The following is a 13,364-nucleotide window of genomic DNA, read 5'->3' as shown; positions in this document are numbered from 1 at the left end:
GGCGCGGTGGCTCACACCTGTTAAGTCCAGCACTTTGGGAGGCTGAGGCGGGCAGATCACTTGAGTTCAGGAGTTCGGGAGTAGCCTGGCCATCATGGTGAAACCCCGTCTCTACTAAAAACACAAAAATTAGCTGGGCGTGGTGGTGGGCACTTGTAATCTCAGCTACTTAGGAGGCTGAGGCACGAGAATCACTTGAACCTGGGAGGTGGAGGTTGCAGTGAGCAAAGATCATACCACTGCACTCCAGCCTGGGTGACAGAGCAAGACTCCATCTCAAAAAAGAAATATACTGAGGCCGGGCGCGGTGGCTCAAGCCTGTAATCCCAGCACTTTGGGAGGCCGAGGCGGGTGGATCATGAGGTCAAGAGATCGAGACCATCCTGGTCAACATGGTGAAACCCCGTCTCTACTAAAAATACTAAAAATACAAAAAAATTAGCTGGGCATGGTGGTGCATGCCTGTAATCCCAGCTACTCAGGAGGCTGAGGCAGGAGAATTGCCTGAACCCAGGAGGCGGAGGTTGCTGTGAGCCGAGATGGCGCCATTGCACTCCAGCCTGGATAACGAGAGCGGAAACTCTGCCTCAAAAAAAAAAAAAAAAAAAAAAAGAAAGAAAGAAATATACTGGATAGCTATTTCTTGATAGAAATTTTAAGAAATTGGATTTCTTGAAATCCAAGACTGGATTGTAATTTCCAGTCCACTGACAATGACTGATGCCTCTACTCTAGGAATAATGCTCAGTGTCACTGGAGAACAAGTTCTACAGGACTCTCTCTCCTCAGGATACTACTGATTTTGTGGAGGAGATAAGTAAAGTCAACAATTACTATCTGACAGATTTGGTAAGAGAACTGGGACAACAGGTAAGAAGAATATCAACTTTCTCCCTGAACACCAACAACGTATTCACGTAAACCTTTAACAAACTCCCATTCAACCCTGAAATGAGTTTTGAACTCCAGACACTCAAATATATTAACCACTGTACAGAAAACAGTAAAAATCAAAAGTACATATGAGGCAGGAGCTTCCACCAGCATCTCTCAACATTCTGACGTCTGCAGAGCAAAGAACATGAACTTTGCTATCAGACTGAGGCTCAGATCTTGTTTCACTACATTCTCTGTGGCCCTGGGCAAAAGGCTCCCTTTTTTTAATCTTCCAGAAAAAAAAAAAAGGCAGAGGCAGCGGTGAGTGGGGGAGGATTATAATGCCTCACAGTGCTAGCAGATTCAGAGATATAGAGATACAGGGTTTCTGCCATGACCCAGCACGCTGAAGGCGCTCAATGCATGCTGCTTTTCCTCTGGGACAGCCACCAGTAGCAGCTTTGGGACCATGTACCTGGTGCTGCCAACAGCCCTGGACTGGGCCCTCTAGGCCGCGTGACCTTGGGGAGGTGAAATACTAGGACTGTCCTGCTCACTTCACAGGCAGGAGTGCTGGGAGAAAGAAGCACGAGTGTTCACAGAAGCCTGTCACAGTGTGTGGGGTCCAAAAAGAACCGCCTTGCAATTCTGATGTGGAACCAGAAGTTAGGATGTACCCCAAACCACTGTCTTTGTGTTTCTGTCTATTCTTTTCCTGGGTTTAAAAACACACACCCTATTCTCACCTTACTTCTATTTTTCTTTCATTCCTCTACATACTTTCATAAAAAATTTTAGAAGATAGCTTTTGCTGCAAGGCCAAAACCTCCTCAGCAGACATTAGACCCAAGTTTAATGGTAAGACTAATGAACAAAAAGGTGTACAGACTTTATACAAACATACCCATCCCTGTTTCCCCCAGAGAGTTATCTGTTACTTTGGTTACCTTCCACACCACCAGGAGACAGAAGAAACAATACATATAGGACACAGAAATTGGATACAGGGTAGGATACGGGTAAGGTTAAGGGTGTATTTCTATAAAGTCACTTTGCAGAGAGCTACAGTTACATAATAAATAGATGTTTGGGAAGTATAAATTTTGAGCTGAGGCACTATTCAGAGAATCACTGGCTTAATCATTTGAAGAATCTTTTTAGTTATCACTCAAACAGCTTTCCTTCCTAATTTTGGGGAATAAAGATAACAGAGGGTGCCCGAATATTCTCACTAGTACTTACGACTTCACATCATGCGGGTGTGTTACTAACTTAGCAACCTGTGTGCATTATGTATGGCTATTGTTATTATTATTAATATAGGTTAAGCCACCAGATTTAGTGCAGTAGGAAATGAAAGCCATGGGTTTTCAAAGCAAGGAAGCTATGCTTGCTTCTTGCATGTTTTTTCATGAATTTTTATTGGAAATGTGAAGACCTTCAATGAATTGGTGACTCAGGAAGTACTTGTGAGAAAATAAACTTTTCCACTGGACCTCTACTTCCCAGGAAAAAATGGGTTTACATCAAAAGAATGACTTATTGTCCAACGTCTCACCAGGTTGGAGCAACTTCTGAGTCTTTCAAAGACAGCTTCATCCACTGGATAAGTTTGCTAACGACTAGAACAAAATGACGGCAGTTAATAACATTCTTGAAGCCCAGAATAAAGGCCAGCTGGAAGAGGCCCAAAACTGTGCTTCCTCTTTGACCATTACCATCTTTCTGGCTTGGCTGTCACTGCCTACTGCCTAAACTTGGCTGCTGAAGTCAGCGTGCTCTGGAAGCGGGGAAGCAGGCCTGCCCACCACGACTCACAGCATCAGGGCTGGACCAGCTTCTCAGCATGGGGAGGAGGCAATAGACTGAAGGTCTGCAAGGAAACATGCTTTACTCTCCTTAACAGGCAATTCAAAAAGTCAAAGAACAGTCTAGTACAAGGTTGGTGAACTATGGCCCATGGGCCAAATGCGCCCTGTCGCCTGTTTGTAAATAAAGCTTTACTGGACCACAGTTAGGCCTATTCATTAACTGTCTATGGCTGCTTTCACCCACAAGGCCAGCACTATTTACAATCTGGCCCTTGTCCAAAAAAGTTTAACAATTCCAGTCTAGAACTGTGCCGTCCCATATCGCAGCCACCAGACACGTGTGTCTACTTAAATTTCCAATAACTAAAGTTAAAAATTCACTTTCTCTGCTCTACATCTTAAGTGCTCAGCAGTCACTGGTGGCAGTGGCTGCGGCAGAGACAGCACAGAACATCGCCACCACAGCAGCAGTTCTCCTGGACAGAGCTGAGAGTGAGGATTTACAATACCAGCTGAATTCACAGCCGTCAAGTTCCGGGTGACTCTTCTTCCACAGACTGAAGGGCTTACACTAAGTCTCAAAAATATGTCCCTTTCACACTTGAACTTTTTAGGATATGCAAATTCACCATTTTAATCGCAAACTTCAGACTACTTGGTAGACAATAATGGTCACAGCGATCTTGACAACAAATCAGTTAGATGGTCATTTTATACTTGTTTATTTGGTCCCCACCCCAGTGGGTGGTAAACTGGGAAAGCCGGGCCATAGCCCCTGCTCATATCCACGTTAGAACCCTGCCTGGCATGCGGTGTGGATCAATAAATATTTGTAAAATGATTAAGAAATGGGCCGGGCGCGGTGGCTCAAGCCTGTAATCCCAGCACTTCGGGAGGCCGAGGCGGGTGGATCATGAGGTCTAGAGATCGAGACCATCCTGGTCAACATGGTGAAACCCCGTCTCTACTAAAAATATTTAAAAAAATCAGCTGGGCATGCTGCCGCGTGCCTGTAATCCCAGCTACTCAGGAGGCTGAGGCAGGAGAATTGCCTGAACCCAGGAGGCGGAGGTTGTGGTGAGCCGAGATTGTGCCATTGCACTCCAGCCTGGGTAACGAGAGCGAAACTCCGTCTCAAAAAAAAAAAAAAAAAAAAAAAGAAATGAGACCAAGGTACAAAACTGTTACACAAAAAGAGGCCACCGAACCAAATAAATAAGGCATTGGGGGAAAAACACTATTGTCATCCTGAAGCAAAATGTTCTTCAAGCAGCCAACATTCCTATTTTAAAGTGATTTTTAAAAAAGATTCAAAACAAAAACAACCCAACCATCTGGGTTTGGACTCTGGCTCCAAAGCTTCCAGGATGTGTGATCTTGGGAAAGTTATTTTTCCTTCAGTGGGAAAGACCCCTCCTCCCTAAACGGGAAGGACAGTGCATCCATCCCATCCATGTGAGCAGGGTAGCCCAGGGCACAGCCCTCCTGGGTTCCTTCTACTCCCTGGCATCACCAGCCCCTGCTGTCCGGGGCTCCCTGCCGGGGCGTTCTGGCTCTGGCCCTCTCGTGGCAGAGCTCTTAACGCTGGGTCTCTCCATGTAACCATTCCTCCTTTGGGACAGGGGCTGCCACTTAATCATTTTAATGACCCTCAGCACTTGGCACACAGGAGCTGCTCAATGGACGTTAAGCTAAGACTCTAAAGCCCAATAAATAAATCAAATTTTGCTAAATCTCACATTAACAGGCTGCTCCAAAAAGTCTTTATGAGTAAATCAAGCGTTCTTCAAATTTTGAAATTAGAAATTACCCCCACTGTTTGAGTCAGAAGTTAGTCTGAAGTCTCCGAAAGTTATCCCTTCTTAAAAAACCTCAAGTCTCTTTCAGGTTAATACACTTTACTACCTTTTCCCTCCACAACTATCTAGCAAGTAACCAACCACCCAACCAACAGCAACAAATCCAAACTGGCCGTAATAAGGTCTTGGAATCAAAAGCAAAAAAAATTAATGAGGTTTAAGATATAACATCAAATGATTCTATTTCAGTATAAGTTCATAATTTAAAAACTAAGTAATATATTAGGTATCTAATAAAAACCAGAAAACACAAACCAAACGGATTTATGTTATTTATAAGTGGGTACCTTAAAAGTATAAAAATTTACATTTTATATGCAGTCAAATTATCTTACTGCTAACTCGTTTTTAAGAACTAATTTGGCCGGGTACAGTGGCTCTTAATTGTAATCCCAGCATTTTGGGAGGCCGAGGTGGGAGAATCGCTTGAGCCCAGGAGTTTGAGATCAACCTGGGCAACATGGCAAAAACCCATCTCTACAAAAAAAATATGAAAAATTAAAGGCTGGGCATGGTGGCTCATTCCTGTAATCCCAGCACTTTAGGAGGCCAAGGCGGGTGGATCACGAGGCCAGGAGATTGAGACCATCCTGGTCAACATAGTGAAACCCTGCCTCTACCAAAAAAATAAAAAATAAAAAAAATTAGCTGGGCATGGTAGTGCATGCCTGACGTCTCAGCTACTCGAGAAACTGAGGTGGGAGAATCCCCTGAGCCCAGGAGGTGGAAGCTGCAGTGAGCTGTGATCACACCACTGTACTCCAGCCTGGGCGACAATGTGAGACCCTGCCTCCAAACAAACAAACAAAAGACGTCTAACTTAAATCAAACAATTACATTTTGTTCTTGCCCATTTGGTTCTTGCAGGTAAAATACCTGAATGTTACCTGCAGGCAATCTTTGCTTTTTACTGGGTGCACTACCAAAACAGTAAATTCATAGCCGGTCCTACAATTTGGTCATTGAATGCTGATTGCCACTTTCATTAAAGATAGTTTGGAGAGAAAAGCAACACCCATTTTGTTACAGCAGATTGGATATTTGTGTGCTTTTATCGTCCCTGGGTACACCCTAGGATCTGAAAAGTCTTGTCTGGCGTTCTAGTCATAGAGATTGTTAGTCACCTAGAAACCTTGCTGCCACCCTTCCTTAAACATGTCCTTAAAAGAGATTCTGAGAAACTGTTTTGTTACGGTACAGCCCAAATGCTATAAATTCTAAAGTGATCTGATGAAGCTTAAAATCATTTTTCTACTTCACCCAATTATGACCAAAAAAATTCATATATCTTAAAATACCAAGAATAAGTAAGCTACTACCCTGATACCTATAGTTTAATATAACCACTAATTACTACAGTAACTGTGCTTTTAAATTGTTTTGAACACAAAATAGGCAGTAAAAAGAGACAGACTAATTATTAAAACAGTGATCTCTATACACCTTGAAAACTTGTTGCTATTTAAAATTTTTAAAGTCAAATGGCAATACAGAGACTATTTAAATGCAAAATATTTCCTAACAGTCCATGAAAATGCTAACATTTCAAAAATTATGACCCACAATAGATTTCAGTATTTCCAAGTAGAGCATATTTCTCTTTCAGGCTCCACGGCAAGAATGAAAACAATCCTTTTAAAGGAAGTTCTTTCCCAATGAATTGTGCATATTTTTTGACTGCAATTCATCTTTAATTCAGAGATGTGTCCTCCACAAAACCTTTGCAGCATTTAAGCAACACAGACGTAAAAGAAACTCTGCGTACGGACAACTTGGCCCGGCGCGACGGGCCCGCCTCTCCTTCCTACCCCCACCCAATACCTTCCCTGGGCAGTGACTTCACATCCTTTGACATCAGCACAGCTTTGAAAGGGGGATGGGAGAGAGAGCAGAAAGCAGAAAAACCAGCTTTGAACTATGCATGCAAGGCCTCTTTCAAGCCTCAAATTCTGTAAGTAGTTCGTAAAATGCCAAACTGCAGTGACACACCCAGCCTCCTCTGGTTAAGTCTGCAGCGTAAAGGGGTGAATTCTGCTAGAAAGGACTTCCTGCTTTTCTTATCGGAAGCACAATAGCCATTTATTAACTACCCACGGAAGGTTCCGATTCAGTGAAACACACAATAACTTACCTCGAATATGGAGAAGGGCCACGGGCTGGAAAGGCCCATTGGAGTTGGCCGCATCCACCACCATCCTGCTGCCCGCTTTATTACATGTCAACATCTAGACTTCAGCGGGAAAGGCAATGGGCTCCTTAAGGCAAGAAACCAGCCTCCATTTTAGTTTAAAAAAAAAAGACAAACTGAAGCTCTCTGCAGCTGGAGGGAACTGGCTGGTTCGTGATGTCAGCAGGCATGAAGCTCGCTGATTGGCCGGAAGCTGCAACTTAAAATGACACTAAAAAAAAAAAAAACTGCAAACGGAAAGAGCGTTCTGTTTGGCTGTCAGTGTGCATTAAAAGCTTGGGCATTTTCCGGCTTTTTGCAGTCTTCGTTTCTCAGTAACTTTTAGGCAAAGATCCCATCTCTTAGGGGAAAGGACTGGAGGCCACAACCCTGGCCAGACTATAAACAAATGACTGAGGGAGCTACTGAAAAAAAAAAAAAAAGTGTGTATACGTCTGCGTGAACTTTAGCATTTCCCAGCTAGGGAGCCCACATTCATTTTATACCCACCTGTGCAACTTCCACTTTCTAGTTCTAATTGTTTAAATATCTGCATCTTATGTAGGATTCTGGCAACCAAGTGTTTTGTTTTGTTTTGTTTTTTACAAATGGCTATTCAAATATTACACAATTCTAATCCATTAGTTTGGACTCTTATTCAGCTTTCCTTACCTACAAGGCAAGTTATTAACTTATGATCCCAAACACTTTTTTTCTTGAGATCTATTTTTTTTTTCCGGAAAAAATTAAGCTTAAAAACTTACATGGAAAATGAAAGATGCTTTATATTCGATAGCTAGAAAGTGACACAAATTGAAGGATTTATATCACCTGGCCGTGGGAGCAAAAGGCATAAAATAAAATGCAGCATGGTTATTTTTGTATTGCAAAGATGCTGACATATTAAATACTTTTTAAGTTTTAGATATTTTGTTTAAGTTTAAAGATATTTCACTTATTTTTATGGGACTATTATTAAAAGCTACTATTCAGATCTTAATTTTCTATCTTCAGAAAAGGTTCCCGTAAAAAGCTATTCCAAGGAGAAAAACATTCTTTCTGGAGTACTGTAGGATCCCATAAGGGGTGTGGTGAGATGATTCCCTCCAAAAATCGGTGTTATTAGTAGTTCCAAATGAAAACAAACTGTAAGAAAAGCCTCTCTGGCAGGCAGAAGTGAAAAAAATTCCTCCTTTCTTCACACCAACAAGAAAGTCTGTCCAAACGATGGCTCCCTTTACACAACTCCCCCACCCTTTTCCTCGCTTGTGAACAATGCAAAAGCCCTTTAGTTCCTAAACATAATTCATAGGCGAGTAAGAAACACCTGAAACACAGCTAGGGTTCGAGGTTCCAGCTGCGGGTTCAGCGCCAGATGCATTCAATGAGTAAGGGAACCGCTGCCACCTTTCAGGACTGCCTCACAAGAAGGAATGGAGCTTTCATTGTGTGTATCAATAGCAATTAAAGTAAATAAATAGATAAAACCAAGCCAGATCCTACCCTTCCCCCTCTTCCCCAGAGCTGACAGACACTGCTGGATTCCATGGCTGGCCAGGAGATGATCTGATTTTTAGCAGGAGGGCAGCAGGATGCCGGCCTCATACCTGCCCTGGCTTCGCTGCTATCTAAACAGCAAATATAAGTTTTTTAAAAAAGGAGGTGGGGGGGGGCACGTGCTTTCAGTTGGGTAACAGGAATTTAGATCTTAGCTGCCCTCTTGCCTCTGAGCCTTCACTGCTGACCTCTTGATTGTCTGTCTGGAGGGGACACCAATGACCACTAAGAAGCACTGACGCCGACCAATGACCACTAAGAAGCACCCCGGTGTTGCCACACACCCCGGTCGCCGCCGCCTCCGAGTGATGCCAGATGAACTCAGCCACAATTAGGAACGAGGCGTTCAGGGGCTTAGGAAGGAGCCAGGAGCAGATGCTTATTGAATATCTGGGCTTTAAAGAGACAGAGACCTGCCCTCCAATGATTTAATATTTCATACAAGATAAGATGAAAAAATGTGCCTGTCCTAAGACTGTGCTGGTGAATGGGAATACAGAAATAAGGGGGAAAGGCTCCTAAGAGCTTTATATGTAATATGTGGAATAGGAGTCAAAGAAACAGTGAAGGCAGTTTTTGATGTATTTTTCCTAATGATCTCAGATCAAAGGATCTCGCCTTTATTAGTGATTTGCTCCACGCTGTTTTGAAACCTTATGCATGTAAAGTGGTTCTTTAAAGAACTCCAAAGCTGATCTGGCCATCACTGATAAAACAGACTCTAAGATAGAAATAAATAAACAAATAATATGAGAGAAGAAAAAAAAAAGACTTGAATAAAGGTAAGGTATACTTCTGAATTGGAAATATAAATACTGTAGCTACACTGATAATTTTCCCCAAACTGATCTACAGGTTTAAAGTATTTCCAATTAAAATTCAGGTGGGCCTCTTAGTTTTCCAGGTGCTTAACAAAACGATTCTAAAGTTCACCTGCAAAAATAAAAGAAGAAGAAGAAGGAGAACACTACTAATGAGAAAGGCTAGTCCTACCGAACTATAAAGCTGTGGGATTAATGACAGTGTGACAGGGCAAAAGAGGCAGATGAATGGAACAGAAGCCACAGCCCCAGACTGAGAACTATGTTGACACAAATGTAATATTGTAATAAATAATGTATCTCAATCCCAGCACTTTGGGAGGCCGAGGCGGGTGGATCACGAGGTCAAGAGATCGAGACCATCCTGGTCAACATGGTGAAACCCCGTCTCTACTAAAAATACAAAAAGTTAGCTGGGCGTGGTGGCGCGTGCCTGTAATCCCAGCTACTCAGGAGGCTGAGGCAGGAGAATTGCCTGAACCCAGGAGGCGGAGGTTGCGGTGAGCTGAGATCGCGCCATTGCACTCCAGCCTGGGCAACAAGAGCGAAACTCCGTCTCAAAAAAAAAAAAAAAAAGAATGTATCTCAAATCAGTGGAAGGGGAAAAATTAGATAAGTGGTTGGCAATCTTGGGGCAGACAACTGATTAAATATATGCAGAAAAAGGCAATTTAAGTCTTTTAACATCACACCAAAATAAAATTTGAGATGGCTTAAACAGTTGAATAAAAATAAATCAAAACCACACCCCCCAAATCCTATAATTTTTAGAAGTAAAGGAAAGTAAATAATCAATTCTCAAGCCAAAAAAAAAAAAAAAAAAAGAACACTTAAATACCTCTGAACAAACCCCTCAGGAATAGCGCTCATTTTAAAAATGACAGATTTCTGTGGTTTGGTTTTTTGGAGACAGGGTCCTGCCCTGTCCCCAGGCTGGAGTGAAGTGGTATGATCTCTGCTCACTGCAGCCTTGACCTCCTGGGCCCAAGTGGTCCTCCTGCCTCAGCCTCCTGCATAGCTGGTACCACAGGCTTGCGTCACCGTCACCGCACTTGCTCATTTTTTATTTTTTCATTTTCAGTAGAGATGAGATTTCTACAATGTTGCCCAAAATAGTCTTTAACTCCTGGGCTCAAATGGTCCTCCAGCCTCAGCCTCCCAAAGTGCTGAGATTGCAGGCATGAGCCACCATGCCCAGCCTTAAAATCACAAATTTCTGTATGTTCCCTGCAAAAGCAAGCAAAAGGAAATATAAATGCTATAAATACAAGGAGTTAAAAATGTTATTATAATTGAGTAAAAAACAATCATTGAAAAATTGTGCCACTATCTGCAATAGCAAAGACTTGGAACCAACCCTAATGTCCATCAGTGATAGACTGAATAAAGAAAATGGGGCACATATACACCATGGAATACTATGCAGCCATAAAAAAGGATGCATTCATGTCCTTTGCAGGGACATGGATGAAGCTGGAAACCATCATTCTCAGCAAGCTAACACAGGAACAGAAAACCAAACACTGAATGTTCTCACTCATAAGTGGGAGTTGAACAATGAGAACACATGGACACAGGGAGGGGAACATCATACACCTGGGCCTATCAGGAGGTGGTGGGCAAGGGGTGGGAGACCATTTGGACAAACACCGAATGCACGCTGGGCTTAAAAACTAGATGACGGATTGATAGGCGCAGCAAACCCCTGTGGCACATGTATACCTATGTAACAAACCTGCACGTTTTGCACATGTATCCCAGAACTTAAAGTAAAAACAAAAAATAAATAGAAATTGTACTAAAATACACATAAACACAGAATTTACCATCTTCACTGTTTTTCAGCATACAGCACATTCAGCGTCATGCTGCCCTCACCACCATCCAGCCATGGAACTCTTCATCTTGCAGAACGGACACTCCATCCCATTAAACAGTAACTCCATTCCCCGTCCTAGTCCCGGCAACCACTATTCTACTTTCAGTCGCTATCAACTTGTCTACTCTAGGTACTTCATAGAAAGGGATCTTACAGCGTTTGTCCTTTTGGGACTGGCTTATTTCATTTAGCATAATGTCTGCAAGGTTCATCCATGTTGTAGCAAGTGTCAGAATTTCCTTCCTTTAAAGGGCCAAATGATATTCCACTGGCACAGACTAAAGTTTCTGTCCACTGTGAGTAGCGTTGCCATGAACATGGGTCTACAAGTACCTGCTGATGCACCTGTTTTCAGTTCTTTGAGGTGTATACCCAAGCTAGTTCCATTTTTATTTCTTTCCCATTGTGTTTATTTATTTCTAATTGATGCATAATAACTATACATAGTTTTGAGGCATATCTGTAATATTTTGAGGAACTGCCATACTGTTTTCCACAGTGGCTGTGCCATTTCACATTCCCACTGATAGTACATGGGGCTGGGCGTGGTGGCTCACACCTGTGATCCCAGCACTTTCTTTGGGAGGCTGAAGCAGGCAGATCACTTGAGGTCAAGAGTTCGGGACCAGCCTGGCCAATATTATGAAGGCCTATCTTTACTAAAAATTAAAAAATGAGCCGGGCCTGATGGTGCATGCCTGTAGTCCCAGCTACTCAGGAGGCTGAGGCAGGCTGCAGTGAGCCAAGATCACATCGCTGCACACCAGCCTGGGCTACAGAGTGAGACTCCATTTCAAACAGGAGACAGCACAGCACACAACAGTTCCAATTTCTCCACGAGGACACTAACACTTATTTTTTAAAACTTATTTTTAATTTTTGTGGGTACATAGGTGTATTTATTTAAGAGACGCATCAGGTGTTTTGATACAGGCATACAATGTGAAAGCAGCACATCATGGAGTAGGCAGTATTTGTCCCCTCATGCATTTATCCTTTGAATTACAAACAATCCCATTACATTCTTAGCGTTATTTGAAAATGTTCCATTAAGTTACTGTTCACTATAGATGCCCTGTTGTGCTGTCAAGTAATAGGTCTTATTTATTCTAACTTATTTTCTACCTATTGACCAGCGCCGCCCCCCCACCCCGCCCAACTGTTCTTCCCAGTCTCTGGTAACCGTTCTACTCTCTCTGTCCATAAGTTAAACTGTTTTGATTTTTAAATCCCATGACTATGTGAGAACATGTGATGTTTGTCTTTCTGTGCTTGGCTTATCTCATAGATCTCCAGTTCCATCCATGTTGCTAATGACTGGATCTCGTTTTCTTGTTCATTCATCTGTTGATGGACATGTAGATTGCTTCCAAATCTTAGCTATTGTCGATAGTGCCGCAACAAACATAGGACTGCAGATACCTCTTAGATACACTGATTTCTGTCTTTTGGGTACGTACCCAGCAGTGGGATTGCTAAATCATATGGTAGCTCAAGTTTTAGTTTTTTGAGCAACATCCAAAACGTTCTTCATAGTGGTTATACTAATTTACATTCCCACCAACAGTGAACAAGGGTTCCCTTTTCCCCACATCCTCTCCAGCATTTGTTCTTGTCTTTTGGATATGCCATTTTAACTGGTATGAGATGATATCTCATTGTAGTTTTGATTTGCATTTCTCTAATGATCAATGATGTTGAGCACCTTTTCATATGCCTGTTTGCCATTTGTGTGTCTTCTGAGAAATGTCTACTCAAATCTTTTGTCCATCTTCTAATCAGATTATTAATTTTTTTTCCTATAGAGTTGTTTGAGCTCCTTATATATTCTGGTTATTAATCTCTTGTCAGATGGCTAGTCTGCAAATATTTTCTCCCATTCTTTGGGTCGTCTCTTCACTTTACTGATTGTATCCTTTGCTGTGCAGAAGCTTTGTAACCTGATGCGATCCCATTTGTTCCTGCTTGCTTTGGTTGACTGTGCTTGTGGGGCATTGCTCAAGGAATTTTTGCCTAGACCAACGTCCTGAAGATTTTCTCCAGTGTTTTCTTATAGCAGCAACATAGTTTGAGGTCTTAGATTGCCTTAATCCATTTTGATTTGATTTTTGTATATGGTGAGAGAGGTCTAGTTTCATTCTTCTGCATATGAATGTCCAGTTTTCTCAACACCATTTATTAAAAATATAGAACTGCTTCAGGAATTTGCATGTCATCCTTGTGCAGGGGCCGGGCTAATCTTTGTATCATTCCAATTTTAGTGTATGTGCTGCTGAAGCAAGCACTATTTTTATTTTTAGAGACAGGGAGGGTCTTGCTCTGTCACCGTGGCTGGGGTGTAGTGGCATGATCTTGGCTCACTGCAGCCTTGACCCTCTGGGCTCAAGCAATCCT

General features: G+C 42.4%; 1 protein-coding gene and 1 non-coding gene across 9 annotated transcripts in view; both read right to left on the bottom strand.

Annotated features, from left to right (window-relative positions):
* Positions 1-13,364, bottom strand: part of PPP2R5C (protein phosphatase 2 regulatory subunit B'gamma) — a 175,825-nt gene that overhangs the window by 120,784 nt on the left and 41,677 nt on the right. Inside the window, exon 1 of one of the 8 annotated variants that reach the window (XM_010352358.3) lies at positions 6,678-9,420. The exons of 5 other annotated variants lie outside the window; for them this stretch is intronic. In XM_010352358.3, coding sequence (XP_010350660.1) covers positions 6,678-6,771 — 94 coding nt within the window. In that variant the 5' untranslated portion in view covers positions 6,772-9,420. Of the gene's footprint in view, positions 1-6,677; positions 9,421-13,364 lie in introns of those variants that run through there. 2 more of the 8 variants (XM_010352360.3, XM_074394312.1) reach the window with 2 other exon arrangements.
* On the bottom strand, positions 13,151-13,255 carry LOC120361436 (U6 spliceosomal RNA). The gene has a single exon (XR_005577628.1). It is a non-coding gene; the product is annotated as a U6 spliceosomal RNA (small nuclear RNA).

This window comes from Saimiri boliviensis, chromosome 2 (assembly GCF_048565385.1).
Source record: "Saimiri boliviensis isolate mSaiBol1 chromosome 2, mSaiBol1.pri, whole genome shotgun sequence".
Classification (NCBI taxonomy): domain Eukaryota; kingdom Metazoa; phylum Chordata; class Mammalia; order Primates; family Cebidae; genus Saimiri; species Saimiri boliviensis.
This window is presented reverse-complemented; position numbering and strand designations above follow the sequence as displayed.